Source organism: Vigna unguiculata, chromosome 9, assembly GCF_037176805.1.
Source record: "Vigna unguiculata cultivar grain cowpea cultivar isolate G323 ecotype 2 chromosome 9, ASM3717680v1, whole genome shotgun sequence".
Taxonomy (NCBI): Eukaryota; Viridiplantae; Streptophyta; class Magnoliopsida; order Fabales; family Fabaceae; genus Vigna; species Vigna unguiculata.
The window spans coordinates 18,387,628-18,407,291 of NC_140800.1; the positions used below are offsets into that span (position 1 = coordinate 18,387,628).

A 19,664-nucleotide genomic window follows, 5' to 3' on the forward strand; every position below is an offset into this window, starting at 1 on the left:
AATATATATATATATATTTGTTTTTTTGTAATGTATTGAAAAGTAAATAAAATTAAAAGTAATTAAACTTTAAATTTAAAACAAATAAAAGCAAAAAAAGAAATATATATATATATATATATATATATATATATATATTGACATTTAGAAGTCTAAAATTTTATTTCGATGTTGACTTTCACGAATATTTTTTATTGGAAGTCAATATCTGAAACTAATTTTAATTTTGAAGATGTAATTTATGAAATTTTATTTTAATAGTCAAAGTTTTTGGAATTTTAAAAATTGTTAGAGGTGCTCGAGATGTAAGAAGAAAGCCCTTGTTAATAAGTCTGCAAACAGACCCTCTACATAGGACCTCAAATTGGGCTTTTACTCCTGCACCTCCACAATTTTTTCATGCATCCCCAAATATTTAAAACAACAATTCTGCCCTTTTGAAAAGTGAAATTGGGACTACATATCCCAGAAACTTTCTGGAACAAGGCTTTTGGAATTTTCAGATCAAGATTTTTAGAACAAAATTTCCAAAACAGAATTTCCTGAATGAAATTTTCAGAAAATGATTTTTGAAACAGAATTTCCAAAATGTATGAAATGTGACGGAGATAGATATTATGACCGTGATATATATACTCAATTGAAAAAGTCGAAGATTCTTCATACTCATACTTATACCCAATCAATGCAAAAATTCCTCGACGGATTTATTTCCATATTTATGTAACATTAGCACACAAAAAAATGAAAGAAAAAAATCGATAATATTTTTTGTTATAAAACTTTAGATGTTATATAGTGATAATTTTTTGTAATAGTTAATTAATTAGGGTAAATATTGAATTTACTAAAATAAGAATTAAAATATATCTTTTTCAATATATTAAGAAAGAAAATACACAATAGCATTAATTTTGTTTGAAATTTGTTAACGTGTTGGTCTTTAATAATTATAACACGTATTTATTAAAAAGAATACATTAATATATAACAAATTTTAATATATATTAATATTAATTTTTTTATTTAATAAAGATAATTATTAAATATTAAAGATCAAACAGTTGTTCAACTACTTTAAACAATAACAAAAGTCAAACAAAATGAACATAACTATAGTTAAAAACTAATGTAAAATAACTCCAAGACTAGAATGTTGAAGCAGTAAAGAATTGTTATATCTATTGCTGCTTCAATTTTCTCAAAAAGAGAATGTCCGTAAATGCAAAGCATTATGGTATAACAAGTTACAAATGTCTCGTCCAAAAAGATAAAAGTATATATGCACTATAAAAAACATTTAATCATTTTAAAATAGAATAATCTAATGATTTTTCAACGCGAAAAAAAAAATCAATAATAACAACAATTGATCATTCCAATCCAGTGTCCCTGAATAATAGCAAAAGATTAAACAGTTTTTCAGTAACCAACAATACTCAGATGAAAACTCAAAAAGTCATTGCATATTTGTTTGAAATTTACGATGAAAAATATATCAAATTGTCTACATAAGTTTTGCCCAATCAGGATGTGGACACTCGTACGTCCATCCAGGCCCCGTGTAACGAAAACAATGTAGCCATAGACCTTCTTCATCACCATCATATCTGCAATTATAAGCTCGACAAGAAAACTTAATGGTCAAGCTATCTGAGATTTACAACAAGGATAGGCAAAAAAGAATCTTCAGAATTACAAGTTTCAAGTCTTGCTAATAGAACAAATAAAAAAAATGATATATTTACATATATTAATTCATAAAACAATCACAAAACAGGAAAAAAAAGTATAAACATTGAAAGTTAAGACAATAATACTTATTTAGTTCAATAATGGAATCTACAACGTCATATTCACTAAGAGCTTTTTGCTACGAAAACACAGCCTAGATCAACAACAATAAGCAACGTAAAGCTCCTACTTCGTTCCAATCAATTTTTAACCAAATTCCAATATCCTCATGTCCTGATATAAGCAGATTAATTGTAAAATCTGTAGTGGCATATTCTATTTTTCTCTAATTATGCTCAAATATGATGTAATACTACTGAAAATGCTTGACTACGAAAAAGTCTATGCTCAACCAAATTATTATGGTCTGCCCTTTGCACTTTGGAGTTTAGACAGCAAATATTGTTTTCTAAGATAATGGGTTTCTTACCCTTTGGGTGCCAAATTTGGACAATTTGTACACATAGGGTCGATGCTAAAATCTTCACCAGAATTTTCTCCGCATGCATTGAGGACTTCATCAAGATCTGATGTCAGAGAAACATCAGATATGCGAGCTGATCTATCAGCACTCGACCCTTTGACAAATCGATCAACAGTTTGTTCTGAGATGTACAGCATGTCATTGGCTATTGGGTGCCCTGAATACTGCAAATGAACACGTATCTACACCAGAGGTGTATGTTAAGCACCATATATAAATTATAATAAATTGAACAAAACTAAATGTAGGATGTTTTTGGTCATAATTGAATTAATATTTCCAACTACATATGTCGTGTTAATCTCATCTCTTGTATTCCGTAAGTTGTACAGAACAACGACAGTCATACATTTGCGTGTAAATTGACAAAAAGGCTGGCAAGAAGCCTTCTATACAATATGTTGTCATTGACTATGTAGCATGAATACTAACACGGAAACAATGCACGGATTCGGACATTTCGACATGTGTAGTATTCAAGATATAGGACACAGGAACACAAATTTATATATTACATCATTATGAATTATTTAATTTAACAATCAATATTTATATACTCAATCATCTATATACAAGTTTAGTCAAATATAATAATCTAATCATATTGTTACCTAATACAAAAATAATCAAATCCATCTATCTAATATCTTAAAAGTAAAAAGTAGTGATCATATAATATTTTTTCCATATTTCTATAGTCATAATAGAAACTAATGCAATAAATTTACAAGTTCATGCATTTAGAAAAATCATTGTATTTGTCCCTATTTTCACTTTATGTTTGAATCATGTCAAAATTATGTCAAAGACAAAACATGTATATTAAATTGGACACTTCACCATAAGGTCGTATGCACGTAGATGTCCAATATAGATTGATAATAGAACTTTTTTTTATTATTTCTATGGGAGGTTAGCAATGTTTAAACCAAATAACAGACATAGAGAGCATGATATGAAGATATTAAATGTTAGCAAAGGCAATCTATTTCTAAAATATGATTTACTTCACTTTGTATTTCATATGAGCAAGACGCTACAATTTATAGGACTTACATTTGGCTTTTCATCTTCAAGCCATAATGTCTCCAATTATTAAGAAAACATAAAACTAATCACCATTAACATCTGAAACATAACACATAAAACTTATGACTTTTGCTCTCCTAAAACATCACAAATGTAATCACTTATAAAGTCTGCTCAATAACTCATAATTTAAGTTTACCCTAACATTAAATATGCAGCTTAATCTTGGATAAAAAGAAAAAGGAAATCTAAATCAACCAACATCTTCCTACCTGATGAGTACGGCCAGTGATAGGTTCACATAAAACAATACTTTGAGTTCCATCAGTACTAATCCGAGTAAATTTTGTGGAGGCAGGCTTCCCCTTTGCGGAGTCTCTGACCTTCATTAAAAAAAAATATTTTCATTCAGATATTCCATAAGATACTTGTCTTTCCACTTATCAAGAACAAATGCCTACTTTTCCTTAGACAATGTTAGCTACTATTGAAACATAATAAAATAAGAATACCCAATATAATCACCAACATTTTGTTTTAGCTGTCATATGCGTCCATGTTTTACACATCAGATCATTTAGAAAAGACAAAGGAATCCATGGTGTTTGTTCTATTTGCATCTCTTACGATGTTAACCTTGTTGAGTTCGAATATCTATTACCTTGGACTCCGATTCTGTATCGCATTGCTCGAATTCTCATATATATAATTTGAACTATGACAAAAGCAATTCTGTTAATAAAAAGCTAAAAGTACCAGCACGAAAAGGCTCCTTTCTACACAAAAGATATGACAGAAGGTCATTGTAAAATGCCTTCCCCTTGCATATGCAAAGAGACTTGTTCCAAATTTGAGACCATGACCAACCAATTACCAAGGCGAAATTTTACCATTACGTCAGGGATTGCCACCAAAAGGTAAGTGAGGCTCTTAAAAGATATTACAAGGCAGCTGCAACTTATTCAGCTGAACTTTAGCTATAAATACCATATTTAAAGTTGAATAGCATATTTTTCAAAGTTAGTTGCACAACATTAGTTAAATAGTCACAAATGTTGATTGATCCCATGGCTCTTTTTTTGGCTTAAAGTTGTACTTAAGAACTCGAAGGAAAGCCTCTATATCAGTCCTAAATAGTAGTTAATCAACTAGATGAAGGTTATATATACAAAATAGTATTAAAAGTATGCCCAAAAAGTTTCATAACAATGGACTATATTCTAGAAAAAGAAAGAAATGTCTAACCATCCAAAAGAAAGGTTGCTTTAGCATTTATCACAGAAGCTATTAATAACTAAAATACCTACATCATAAAAGTGTTTTTCCTTCAATGCATTAATATTATAATTATAAATATAGCACTTTTTCCCTACAAGGATTCGTTGTTTTCCCTTTGCAAATTCGTTAAAATATGAAACATGTTGATCACAAACAAAGTGACATTTTTATAATTATTAGTGCAAACATATCAACTGAAAATGAAAACAAAAAACAATCTAAATGCATCCAGACATTCAATAACAAAAAATAATGTAGGATCCCCCCAGGCCTCACCTCGGTTGTGCTCCTTCCTTCACGTGCATTATAGTCGATATTGGCATCAACAATTAGCTGAAAAGTAAAAACTTGGTCAAATTAGAAAATTATGAAATTTTAACTCAGAATTTAAAAATTAATAATCTATATCTAAAATCTATATATTAGGCAAATTAAAGTTCAGTCCATACAAAAATGACAAGACATCTCAGACTAAAGTTTTAGTTAACCATGACGCATTTGGAATTGCTTTTATTTTTTAAATTCAAATGTAAGGGATCACTATGAATCTCAACATCCCACCTAGGTTGCCACTACAAAATGCAACAATCATATGTCACCATATGAAAAGCTACATATAAAGGAAGAAAAAAGCAATTACAAAAACACGAGGGACAAACCAAACTCAGGCTCAGAAACAAAAAACCACTCCCACGAAGGAACTAAAATAACGAAAATTATGGAGTTGGTACACAATTGTTGCTTATGTTTTCAGATTAACAAAAATAACTTAACAATTCTAAACTAAAACCAAGTCTATTTCATACTTTTCAAAAATATTTCAAGCATAGCCAATCCTATGGTGGATAAAATTGGAATTAACAATTTCAACCTGTTTTAATCTTACCAAGAGCAATATGCACCGATTTTCTCAATTTCACAATAAACAATTGTTCTGCCCAAACCGTTTCTTCTTCACATGCTACACTCGATGTGATAGGTTTCTTGATGGAAGAAACCTAGTTAACGAGGTTCACACACACATAGAAATGTAATCCACACTCAACACACTTGATATACCTTGTTTATTTGATTCAAACCGGTCACACAATTTGTATATTGTCCAGAGAGATAATGTTTCCCTTCCCACAGGACACTAATGATCCTATCTACACTCTCAACAAACCAAAAACGTAACCCCAAGCAAACAAAAGCCAACCTATATATTTTCTTCCTAAGGAAGACTATACCCTCCTATCCAACTAACTAATTTTTAATTTTCTTCCCTCTTACATAAAAATTCCATCTCCTAACATTACCTCCCCTGTACAAGCAACCTTGTCCTCAAGGCTGAAGTCTGGAAATTGGAATTTAATGGTGGCTATATCCTCCCATGTAGCTGCCTCAGGTCCTCCGTCTTGCCATGAATCAAAACCTGTTGAACTGGTTCTCCTTGTTGGCATTGAAACTTTCCTATAAGGGCGAATCTTGAAAAACACCCAATCCCCCATATCAATTGGTGATGGTTTTCTATGTCTATTAGCAAATTTAGTCATTTGTTGTTCTGCCCTAGTTAAATGAAACTTGAGTTGTTTCAGGGCTTCATCGCTAGTTAATAAATCTTATGCCACCGCTTCCGTCGTTGTCTCAACTTGTACAAATCTGTTGAAGGAGGGTGAGTCGTTGTCTCAACTTGTACAAATCTGTTGAAGGAGGGTGAGGGTCTGTTGACATCTGGAAAAAACTCCTAGTTGGTCCTTGGAAGTTAGTATTATACCAATATTATGCGCATGGAATAAACATAAACCACGTCTTTAGTTGTTCAAAACCAAAACATCTTAAATATGTTTCCAAAGTCCTATTTAAAACTTCAATTTGGCCATTTGACTTTGGATGGTAAGTTGTGCTCATGTCGAGTTAGGTACCCTGCAACCGAAACAACTCTTTCCAGAAGAGACTCGGGAAAGTGGGATCTCTATCACTGACAATTGATGTTGGGATTCCATGCAATATCACTGCTTCTTTCACAAAACCTTCAGCAATATTCCTGGCTGAACAGGGGTGTTTAATCAGTATGAAATGCCCATACTTACTTAACCTATCCATGGCCACTAGGATGGCATCATATCCATTGGATTTGGGAAGAATGACTATGAAATCCAGACTAATATCCTCCCGCACCTCATTAGGTGACGAAGCATTTTTATTAACTCGAGTACCATAGGTATGATGAGTATGTTTTCCTAACTAACAAGACTCTCATTGAAAAAACGAACTGTGAGAAAAACTTGGAAGCATTAGACACATTTTGGAACGACTAGGATGACCTAAGCATTGATGTTCAAGATCTTGAGACGCAGTTGAGATACAAGCAACCGATTGTGACAGATAGTATAATCCTCGAGACTCATGTCCTACTCCAACTAATACACCGATCTTGAACATGAACATAATTATTTGTAAAAAGATCAGAGTAATTTTAGGAGCAAGTGAGCTTCCTTATGGAGATTAAATTAAAATGACACCCAAGAATATAAAGCACATAATTTCCACCTAATAAATAGGAATCAATTATCCTAATTGCTAGAATATGTAACTATTAATTTCCTACAAATTTTTAATAGCTGATTACATTCTAACAGTGGGTAATTTCACCATTTTCATCCAATGCCTTTGTACCTCTTCATCTTCCTCCTCAGAATCATCACTACATTCCACTCTTTCTCCCCTTCTAACTCCACGGATAGAATTCTCACTTTTTTTCTGAACTTCTTTCTCATTTCTTGGTCATAGTGTTTCTTTGATTTCTTGAATGTTATCTCTTACTTTTGCATTCATTTGCTGGCCCACCTCTCCAAAGCACCTATTCGGCCTTCCATGATTCCTCCTCCTTGGATTTGGCAGGTTGGACCAATTGATAACGAGGTTCACACGCATACAGAAAACGTAATCCACACGCACAAAACATTGAATATACCTCATTTATTTGATTTGAACTAATCACACAATTTGTACATTGTCTAGAGATAATGTTTCCCTTCCCACAAGACACCAAGGATCCTGTCTAAACTCTCAACAAACCAAAAACGTAACCCCAAGCAAACAAAAGCCAACCTACATAAAGTCTTCCCTTTAAGAAGATTGTACCCTCCAAACCAACTAACTAATTTTTAATTTCTTCCTTCTTACATAAACATTCCCTTTCCTAACCGCATGTTACTACATGCATTCACTTATTTAGCGACAACCGTCATCTAAAACTCTAATGCCCATGGCCAAAGCTTCTCATCAATGCCTCTCAAAGAGAGCTTTTCAATTTAGACCCATGGATATACACATCCCATATGTGATCAGTTGCCTTCTTTAATAAAAAGATATACATAAAAGATCAACTGCTTCCGCAATATCATTAGTTGCCTTATTTATAATAGTTATATAATTGCAATTTGCAAAACTGTCAAAAACCCAAGAAGCAGGAACAAAAACTATCATGTCCCCAATATCTTAAAATCAAATGAAGTACATGGTAGAAAATGTGCATATTTTGTTAACACTTATGTAGATAAACTAGACTCTAGCTTTTAGTTACTTTTCCTTGAGTTTTTGACTGTGAATCTAACATTCGAAACGTTAACTGACGACTAGAAGGAGAATACTTCCCATCATGTTCTGAAAATATCAATCTAATTCTTTAGGAAGCCCAAGTGCACAAGGCCCTAACTAGGTGGGAGTTTAGGGAGAAATGATGAATGTGACTTCTCCCACATACATAGAGACTGTTTTTAGGATCATGAGACAGAAATCACAAGGTTCACCCTCTAATTATACAAAACTACGTTAACCAAAGGAAGAAGGAAATTATATCTTTAGCATATATGAAAAAGTTGCAGGGTTTTTCTTCAACGTACTTCCTATGTTTCATTTATTTGATGTTTTAGCAAAACAGAATGTTCCAATTTCACAATCATTCTCTCAATTAAGAATTAAATATAATTTATTATTAATTATATCCTTAACCATTATTATGATGTGAAAAAAGGAAAAAATTAGATGAGAACCTAATCAATATGCAAGACAGGGGATGTGTTCGGAAATAACATAATAAGAATTACAATATTATAATATAGCAATAGCATTTAGTAATTCCAATGCCAAGACCTTCAAGGTCCATCAAAATAGCATGCAGAAAGTAATAAATACCAAGTACAGTATATGTAACACATCTTATCCAGATCATATAAAAGATACCTCATCCTCAGGAAATTCTCCAACTACTTTTGCTATATATTGTTTGTGGACTAAACCAGCTTCTATCTGTAACAATTAAACTCTATAGTTATAGTGTATAAAAAATTTCACATAAAACAGAATAAATTATGTGTTACAAGCATGTCAAGATATTGATATCACAAAAGAAGAAATTGAACTTTATTGTATGTTAGAATAGGTTATCTTAAATAGACTTTATAGGAAAGTTGCAGTGTAATTTGTGTTGTATCTTCCGAGACATATTAAAGGTAAGTCCAGCCATCATACATAAGGACAATTGTAGAACCTATCCTGTTTCTTCCAATTCTGCTATTTGTCCAGCTACCCCCTCTTGAACCTATCCTCCTCTGTCATAAGCATCATGTGTTTGTTCCTCTCATACCCATCTTTACCTCTTTCTTTCCTCAAAAATTTTGGCCAAGTTCCACCGGTGGTTAGAAAGTATTCTCTTCACACCAAAATAAGTGATCGGTTAATTTAGTAATTTTTCTACCAGTCACGATTTAGGATTCTAATAAACATTCAATATTTTATTCTATTTTCCCCTTATAAATTATTAATATGGAAAAAATAGTCTTTATCACAAAATTAATTATAAATTATAAGAATAAATTAGGAAATTTTCTCAACTTATTTATTTATTTATTAGTTCTCTTAATATTGTACGTCTCTTATTTTGAAAAGAATGGAGCATATTGATTATGAATCATGTTTACACCCAAAACTAACAAATGAAAAGCTAACCCCAATAGACAGCACCCTCTCTTAATTATAGTCTTCCTAACCGAAGACTCACACCCCGTCAACCACCTACTAACAACCTGTCATTCTAACTAACTAACTGCTAGTTTTATTTCTCTTAACATACACCTTTAATGTCCTAAAACCTATTTTGTGACAGTTGTGACATAATTGTCCTAACTGCAAGGTTTTTTCCTTCTACTATAAACAATGCCAAACCTATCAATTTCTCAAGTAGGTATTAGAGCAGGTCAATCCTGCTATTCTTGTGTCTATCCAGCAAAGAAATTGCCATCCGATAACCGCTTGGGTTCATGTATCGCGGAGCGTGACCCAATCCAGATAGTCAAGCATCCAAACACCAACCAACACACCATCACCTGCAATCAATGTCTCAACTAACTTAGGCACATGTGTCTCACGTTTGCCTTCTAGTGGTTGGAATCCTTCCAAACACCGCAGTTCCAATCATCGGAGCTTTCTACACACTCACATTTCCACCCTTAGTTTTCATTCTTGTACTATTTGGTGTGACATAAAGGGCTCCTCACAGTTTATCCCTCCTTTTTCTTTCGAGATCCACCACTCTTTGTTGTTTTAAGAGTTGGCACAGGCTATGGTATGCAGAAGTTTGTTGTTTCTGACTATTGGTACTCATTGTATTTTGAGAGAGATTCAAGCGGTTGGTTGTTGCGTAGTTATTGGTTTGTGAGTGTTGGTGTTGGATATTGAATTGTTATCAGTTTGCTGGCCTAATGATTTGGGTGTTAATTTGGACCCTTTAGGTAGTTGTAATTCTAATTATTGATGGATTCCTCTTTCAACATGCTTTGTTTACTCAAAGTAGTAGCAAACATCCTCAATGCTCCTTTCATAGGAGAATTGGCCACACTCGAATTGAAATAACTACTTCTCCTGACATGGTTTTCCTAACAATATAGCAAACATCTTTCAATTTAAAAAGGTTAAACCACAATTTTTAATGAAAAAATATCAGGATATCTCAGGTTAGTGATTAAGAACAACCTTTCACACATTTTATTTTGTCAAAAGCTTGCATTTCTCAAACCTTGGAGAATCAAAGTTCATGGGTAATTGATTTGGGTGCTTTTGGTCTCAATTTTGGTAATCCTTCCTTATCTTCTTCTATTTTTCTACCCAATATTCCTCATGTTATGACTTTAGCCAATGGATCCAAAGCTTCTCAAGGAGTTAGTCAAATCTCCCTTTCTCCCTCCTTAAACCTAAAGCATATTCTACTTTTCTCTAATTGTCCTTTTAACCTAATTTCCCTAGGTCAATTAACCAAATCTTTAAATTGTTCTATAACTTTTCAATGCAAATTCTTTGGTTATACAACAGCTTGAAACACGATGATTGATTAGTGAGGGACATGAATATAGAGAACTCTACTATCTTGGTGTAATAGATCGTTAATGTCTTGTTTAGAATCCACATCTCCTAAACCTTTGCATGATCGCTTGGGAGACCCACATTTATCAAAATTAAAAATGATGATTCCTACCCTTAGCAAACTCCATGTGCTAGAACGTGAGTTCAATTAGGAAAACATATTTTGTCTTCTTTTCTGATGAGAGACCTCTAGCTAAAGAACCAACTATTAGAATCATGGCTAGGAGGATACAAGAATGGGCCTTCTCTGAGCATGCAAGGCCCGCCCAAGATGAAGTTCACATGGGTCAAGGAGGATGTGAAGACCTCCTTTTGTGAATCAACTTATGCTAGAGCTCCCCTTATTGGATTCCTCTAGCCTCCTTCCTTCAGTGTTGGCCTAACCTCACTTGAGAACCTCCTCCAAACACCATAGCCGAACTTATACTCCTCATTCTTCCTAGCTTTCGCACCTTCCTAGCATCCATGATTCTCCTCCATTCCTTCTCACGGTTTTGAGCATGAAGATGGACTCATCATTTTCTAAACAGAACAGAAACAAGATGCAATGATGTCTTCTCTATAATTCATTCTAACATTTGGGGTTCAAGTCAAGTCACATCCTTTGGATTTCGTTATTTGGTCACTTTTATTGATAAATATTCTCATTGTACTAGGATTTACTGAATGAAATATAGGTCTGAACTTTCAAATATATTTTGAGCCTTTCCTCAATGAAATTAAGAATTTGACCAAGTGACCAAAATTTTAAGGAGTGATAATGCTAAAGAATACCTTTCTTTTGGTTTCTCTACTCTTTTGAATTATGCCCCAAATTCAAATAGAGATAATGAACACTTGGTTGAAGGTCAAGCTCAAAGAAATGGCAAGAGGACAATGTTCTTGCCATCCCACCTCTAAAGGAGGAGGATGTTTTTATTGATGTGCTTCGTGAAGGAGATGGACCTAATGAAGATCCCTTCAACTTTTATTTTAATTTGAAAGATTCATACTAGATAGCTATTGTTTATGCTATAGCTATCTAGGTATTCTTTGTCTTGGACTTGGTAGTTGGTAGTTGATGATTTTGTATGTTGTTTAGGCTACTTAAACTTACCTAATTAGGTATTTAAGTTGTTTTTTTGTCAGTCATGAGTTATGACTTAATTGACATGCTTTCTTTTTTATGGCTTATGATGAGCTTAAGTTCAATTCAGTATTTTAAAGTGCGACCTAGTGACTAAATATCTTTTAATTATTTATTTTGTCTATAGAGTACATATCTCATATCTATGTAGGAGTAGGATCTACAATACGTATTATGATCTTACAATTTACGATTTAGAGAGTCCCCCACGATTCTAATTATAATGTAAATTTGACTGCCTTGGCTCAAAGATTTATCTAAAGGAACATAATTGCCCATCGGATGTCATGTAAATATTAAAATCAAACAATTTAACCTTTTATTTAATATTAGAAACTAAATATTCTATAAGAAAATATTTAATAGCAAAACAACATCACTTCCTACAGTCACCTGTTGCCTAAAGATGTCAGCTTTTGCAGCATTTCTCGCCAAAATAAGAAGCCCTGAGACAAGGCGATCCAGACGATGAACAGCTGAGATGATCATGTCAAGGTAAAATTGCAAATACAAATGGACAAAGTTTGAAAAATAAAGGGAAAATGCAAGTATAAAATGGAGAAAGGAGACACCGTGGCTGGATAAGGTGTGAAAAAATATTAAGGGCAAGAAAGACATTTATGCTAATTGGAAATGTTAAACCATATCAGCAAATGACGTTTATCTCTTCTCCAAAATGCATTTTTGGATACGAAATAGAGGTGCCAGCCCATACTCAGCTTGAAGAATGCCAACAACAGTGTTCTTACGATATTGACCGCATGGATGTACCTACGTAACAGCTAAAATTCACAGCTTTAGCGTATATGAAATTTAGAGCAAACTACCATCGATAAGTATATCACCATTACATAGGTATCTAATTAAGAATTCACTATAATTCCTGACTTCCTTTGTTAGAACCAAAGGAAATAATTTAAATGATATAAAGGAATCAGTTCTTTTTCATTGTTTAACATATCATTAGAATTATGATCTACGCTTCAATCACAAATAGCTCTATATAAACAGGTGTTAGAAATATATCTAAAATCCTTAATGTTTCTTCACCTAACACCTTGAACTTCACGGAATATTAATTCATGACAGAACTTATTCTCTGCATAATTATTTTACTTCACATGAGTTATCACAGTTTTACAACATAGGCACTTCACTAACCCATTTGTTAATGATACTTACAGGAACAGATGCTGGCTTACAAATAGTTAGCACATCTGGTTCTTTTTGAAGAATAAGAACATCACAAGCCATCACAGGTGGTTCATGCCTGAAAGCTCGGTGGCATCAGTTGCAAGGTTTACTAAATCCATAGAATGAAAGCATAAAGTTTAAAACCCAACCTGTGTAAGAAATGGCTTATCTTTTGAGATGGTTTAACTACGTATGAAACTGGTACCATCTCTCCATCTACTTGAATCCTTCCACATTTCACTGCACTAACCTACAATGTTAAACACAAACTATCAATTAATTAAAACTCTGGGGCATCATCAAGTTCACTGAGCTGAACACAACAAGTGGAGTATGTAGTCAGTGATGCCATTTGTTCAGGAAAGTGTAAAAAACATCTCTTCCAAATAAAAATAATAACAACAATAATAATAACCATCACAAGACATTACTCTGGTATCCATTCTTTTCTTATGGATACTACACTTGCAATGCGGTTAGTTAGTTTCTGATAGTATCCAATATAAAATCAAATGTTTGTTATAAACTCGAGGTAACTATCGACGACTCACCAAGGGTACCTAACCTAACCTATCAGGAACCAGAGCAAATTTCACTCTCTTAACGTGACTTTTTTTGTTGAGTATTGAATTATTATGAAAGGTTTGTCATAAATTGTAACTACTTAAAACAACCGAAACTTACCATTAGACAAATCATCAAATCAAATATAAATGAGTAGGCGTAATTCTTACATAATAATCATAAGGTCGACCTTTAAACTCCTCAGCAAATAAGTCTACAATGGTTTTCCCCGCCCACCGATTTTTAACCTGCAACAACAAATTGACCATTTCTAGGGTTTAATAGGGGTTTTATAACATATAGAAGAGAAATTTTTAAATAATAAAAAATTGAATAAGCAAAACAAAACAAATATACATGAGCGATGAATTCAAAGTAGTATGGTCTAACAAATCGTATTCCTGCACAAATTCCAACAAGGGAAGAAAAAAGAAAAGAGAGTCACGTTCTATGTTCGTAGTAAATTTTCGTCCTTATCATTGGAATATGCAGAGTGTCTACGATATTGAATGATACCATTTCGAAAGATATAATCGTGCTGGTGTGGGGGATTCGCTGGAGTTTGCCACACGATATCCATGCCCTCCAATTTTTAACCTGCAACAACAAATTGACCATTTCTAGGGTTTAATAGGGGTTTTACAACATATAGAAGAGAACTTTTTAAATAACTAAAAATTGAATAAGCAAAACAAAAGAAATATACGTGAGCGAAGAATTCAAAGGAGTATGATTTAACAAATTGTATTCTTGCACAAATTTCAACAAAAGGAAAAAAACATTAATTCATTTTTCAAAATTCCAGTTTTTGTAATTTTTATAATTTTAAAATATTTTTGTTTTGTTTTTTTAGAAAGAAAATTATAATGGTGGGATTTAATTATAAAAGGATAAAATGGAGACAATAAAAATATGAGAATAAAAATATGAGAATGAATGAATAATATATGAGGTCCATGAAGTAAGCATAAAAACAGGTCCACAAATAATAAACAAAGACAAAGGGGCGCGGGGTTATCAAATGAGAGAGTGGGCAGAGTAAAAAAAAAGGAAAACAAGTGTGGCAGGGTGCTGTAAAAAGTAGTGGTCTTTGGAAGCAATAAAGTCCAATAAAGTCCAAAATGAGAATAGCATCCAGCGGTGCACAAGCGAGAAATGAAAACAGCCCCAAGTAAAATAAATAGAGGGGTGCAAGGTGCAGAAAGGTTGGTCTGCCCAAAGAAAAGAAATTGAGTGAATCTAATTAACCTAACTCCTGATTCGTAAACCCCCATCCAACATCAGTCGCTTCCGTCGAACCTCCACCTAGCCGCACCTCTGGAGCTCGCCGCCGCTCATTTCTGGACAGCCGGTGATGTTGCCGCTGCGGTGCTCGAGACCGTCGCCGGTGCGGATGAGAACCTTGGGAATTCTCTTCTTCATTTTTTTTTTCCTGGGCGAGACATACCGCTTCTTCTTCCTCATCGCCGCCGACGCCACTCATTTCCGGAGACTACCGTCAGCGATTCCAGCCGACGCAGGTCGTTCACTCATCTCCAATCCTCGATTCTCTTCCGCGAGAGAAAAAGATGCTATAGGCTCTGCGACTCGCCACCACCGTGCCGCCACCGCGATTGGGTTCGCAACCGTCACGCTCTTCTCCCTCTATTTCTCCGTTCTGATTTTGTGGATGGATGAAGATGATGGGAAAAGGATAGAAATGAATGTTTGTTGCTGCAACGGGGTTCTGGTCCGTGATGTTGAATTGCAGGAATGGGGTTGTAACAGAAACAATGGATGGTTTCTATTGATGATGAAGAATGGGTGTGATTCTGGTTTGGTTGTGTGTTCTCTTTGCAGGTTAGAATGGTGTTGTGATGCTGCGGGATAAAACTTTGTTAAAAGTCGGAGGTGCTACGAGGGCGTGAGGATTCAGTGGAGTCGAGGGTGATAATAGAGGATTCAATGAGTCACGCAAAATTTAATAAACTATTACATTCTAAGCACGCAACTGCATCAAGTTCATCTCAAACATTCAAGTATTCAGATAAAGTACTTACCTCTTGCGGTTCCTGTCAGCTGTGTTGGTGGCTTCACCTCTCTGCTGCTGTTTTTAACAGTAACATGTTATCTAAAAGACTTGACTTAAAACAACAACTAATATATAGCAGTAATAGAAAATAAATTTAGTTTTAATTTTATAAAGTGAGTTTATAAAAAGTTTATTTTTTTATATATTAATTTTATATTTTACTTCTTCAGTGACCATCGAAATGCATTAAACAAGATTTATTTGACGCATATAAGTTTCACCATTTGAAGGTTAGTTTATGCATGGAATGAAATATTTTGTAACAAAATATTTTTGGTATAATGTAAAGGTTTGTGTGTGAAAATTCCTCGTATTCGTTTTCGTGACCTAAGGTCACCCTTCCCGTTACTTTTGGTGTAGCACATGATTCCTATTGTGACATAACCAAACGAAGCATTGTTTGGTGAAGGTTTTGAAAGGGTCATTGTGCCTATTAAAGTTGACTAAAAACAGTGATGGAAGAAGACAATTTTAGAAGGTTGGACCCATATCCTGAATTGAAAGGGTTGTCAGTGATTCTCAAGACACAATAACTTAGCACTATGATTGTGATTAGGGGACCAAGGAACCCATTACAAGTGCAACTACAAAATTGATTTTTTTGGATTTTTTTAGCATTTTGATTCAGTATTTACTTTTGCTATTTTTCAATAGATAATTTTTTAAATATTTTTCTTTCACATTTTAAAAAGTGATATTGTTCATATGTTTTTTTATCTCATCGATCCCAAACTATATTGCTGGAGTTACTAGTTATTTATTTTACTTTATATGTTTATTTTACAAGTTATTTATTTATATTTATTTTTGTACATCCATCCCAAATTTTAATTATTTAAAATAAATATTTATTTTACTTCATACACATTCTGAAATGCTAACAGATTACATCATAAATTGCATTATTCAACTTATATAGTAAAATTCTCATCACTTTCAATCTATTATTTTATTGGACACTTTTATTGTAAATCTAAAATATATTTAAAAAAAAAATTTACAAATTTTCAGCATAATACAATTTATATTTTTAAATACATTTATAATAAATTTTAATTACATAAAATAAATATTTATTTTACTTCATACACATGCTAAAATACTAACATATTAGATCATAAATTGCATTACGCAACTTAAATAGTAAAATTCTTATATATTTGAATCTCTTGATAAGATATTATTAGTATCTTGTTCTTTTAAATGTGCATTTTTGTTCAGATTCCTTAAATTAACTTCTTGCTTCTTTACCTGATTTTGTTAACCATTTACCACTTTCAATCTATTCTTTATTTATCTCCTAATTAAATTTTAGTATTTGTATTAATTTAATTATAATTAGAAGTAATTAAAAAAATTGATAACATAAAGAAATTAACAAAAACAGTTTTTAGTAATGTAACAAAGTTAAATCTTATAATAAAAACAATAACTGTTGTGATGCTTTCAAAATAGGATCCTAATGAAATTTCCTATTCCTGACAAGTAAATCTAGATTCTGCTAATCTAAACTAATTATTTTTAATTATTTAACAAATCTTACACTTGAGTTTTTTCAAGAAAAAGTGGTTACTTTGTTTATCATGTTCAAAATAAAGTGACGAAAGAAGTTAAATTTTAGTTATCTTTTCAACAACCCACACAAATGATGAGATTGAGATACGTCGCAATCGGGATCGCGACGGCTAACGAAAAAAGAAAACGAGTTTAAAAAAAGATTTGGAGTCGCCACCATAATTATATGGGAAACTATGGAAAACCATAAAAATAAAACAAGTCTGCGAAAAACCAAATTTTTTGGGTTCGGGAGTCGGTTACGCGTAGAAAAGGTGTTAGCCCCCTACAGCGTTCGCCCAAGGGCAGTACCTTTAATTAAACATGCAAGATTTGGTTTTCAAAACATTAATTTTCCCTAAAAAATGAGACGAATAATGCTAAAAAGAAACAATAATATTTTTTAAATTTTTGGGTCCGACAAAGATTGACTTTGGTCCTACGCATTCTCATCTAAAGTGAGAAATCAGGGTTATATAGTTCTTTAAAAGATGTTTTGAAAACTATTTGAAAAATGATTTAAATTTGTTAGAACTGAACCTGATAATTAAACATGCAAGATTTGGTTTTCAAAACATTAATTTTCCCTAAAAAATGAGACGAATAATGCTAAAAAGAAACAAAAATATTTTTTTGATTTTTGGGTCTGACAAGGATTGACCTTGGTCCTACGCATTCTCATCTAAAGTGAGAAATCAGGGTTTTGTAGTTCTTTAAAAGATGTTTGGAAAACTATTTGGAAAATGATTTAAATTTGTTGGAACTGAACGTGATAAGGACTGGCCTTGCTCGTACGTATCTCACAGTGGATAAACAAGGATCACATAGTTCTTAAAAAAATATTTGTTGGAAAATGTTGATATTTTGTATTTTTAAATTTTTTTGTATTTTTTTGTGATTTTGTGATTATTTAAAAAATGGTGTCATACGACGCAAATGGCCGAACAGACACCAAAAAAAAAGAAAATATTTTTGGTATTTTTTTAGAAAAATAGTGTCACACGGTGCGAGCGACCGGATAGACACAATAAAGTGAAAGAGAACATTTTTATTTTTTAGATTTTTTTCTATTTTTTTGCAATTTTTGATAATTTTTAAATATTTTTATATTTATTTTATATATATATATATATATATATATATATTTAGAGATAAAATAATAATAATAAAAATAATAAAAAATAATGATTATAATAATAAATAATAATGAATAAATAAATAAAAATAAAATAAAAAGAAACAATTTATTTAAGAAATATGAAAGTGAAAAACAAAATATGAGAGTCCACGAGTAATTAATAAAATGCATGAAGTATATGAGGTGTACTTAGTAGAGATGGGAGTGCAACGAGTAAAATATAAAACAAACCCAAAATAGGAATAAAACACACACTAATACAAAAAAGCCATTTAACGTCACCCCAATAACGTCTGCCTAAAAAAAGTCCAACGTTAAAAATGATCGGTGGCATTTTTGTAAATAACGGGACCTTTTTAACGTCCGACGTGGAGCGGGCAGACGTCACTTAACGTCTGTTAAAAAATACCCCGACGTCACTCAAAAAAGGACGTCGGACCAGCACGCGCTAGACGTCCCTTGACGTCTGCCCCTCCCATCCCCGACGTCACTTAACGTCGGATACCACACCCCCGACATTAAGTTTTGGTTTATCTCTGCGCGAAACGCAGAAACCCTCGCGTTGTTCATCGTTTCCGCGAGAGTTCCCTCCGGCGATGCCATTTTCGACCCCCTCCAAGTGAGTTTCAAAAGGTTTTCGCCATCAAATTTGTTAGGGTTTGATTATGGGTTGATTTTACGCGTTTTGAACTTATTATTTTGCGTTTTCATCTCCATTTGCAGCGTTTTGAGATTTGTCCCACTTGCTCTTCATTCCCATTTGGCCAACAGTGTGTGGAGACCCTAGACTCCCTCTCAAAGTTCCCATTTGTTCAGAATTATTTATTTCGGTGTTTGATGAGCTTTGGGGTCTTGTTTTTCAGCTGGATATTTTCGAACATGTTGGTGTGCCACTGGTGGAACATTGCTTGGCTAGTTTCAATGGTTCAGTTTTATATGGACAAGTTTTTCTTCTTCCCGTTGACTTTTAATTTAACTTTTAGTTTTGACCTGTTGTTGTTGCTCCTGTGTTGTTGAGTCTGATGATGTTGTGTTTTTGAACTTGCTAGACGGGGAGTGGGAAGACTTATACGATAAGATTAAGCTGTGG

At 33.0% G+C, this 19,664-nt stretch overlaps 1 protein-coding gene across 4 annotated transcripts; it reads right to left on the reverse strand.

Annotated features, from left to right (window-relative positions):
* Nucleotides 1-1,369: 1,369 nt before the first annotated feature.
* On the reverse strand, nt 1,370-15,869 carry LOC114164137 (RNA pseudouridine synthase 7-like). Of its 4 annotated transcripts, none has more exons than XM_028048678.2 (13): nt 15,851-15,869; nt 14,328-14,408; nt 14,169-14,212; nt 13,982-14,059; nt 13,397-13,497; nt 13,236-13,323; nt 12,746-12,824; nt 12,447-12,529; nt 8,753-8,818; nt 4,802-4,858; nt 3,520-3,630; nt 2,165-2,400; nt 1,370-1,610 (listed from the first exon to the last, which is right to left on the reverse strand). In XM_028048678.2, the coding sequence occupies exons 2-13, from the start codon at nt 14,389-14,391 to the stop codon at nt 1,508-1,510; spliced, it is 1,110 nt and encodes a 369-aa protein (XP_027904479.1). In that variant the 5' UTR covers nt 14,392-14,408; nt 15,851-15,869; the 3' UTR covers nt 1,370-1,507. The 4 variants fall into 4 exon arrangements, with proteins under 4 accessions (XP_027904479.1, XP_027904478.1, XP_085522672.1 ...); XM_028048677.2 differs by lacking the exon at nt 15,851-15,869 and adding an exon at nt 14,518-15,753; XM_085666546.1 differs by lacking the exon at nt 15,851-15,869 and having other exon boundaries at nt 12,447-12,499; nt 12,769-12,835; nt 14,328-14,572.
* Nucleotides 15,870-19,664: the final 3,795 nt, after the last annotated feature.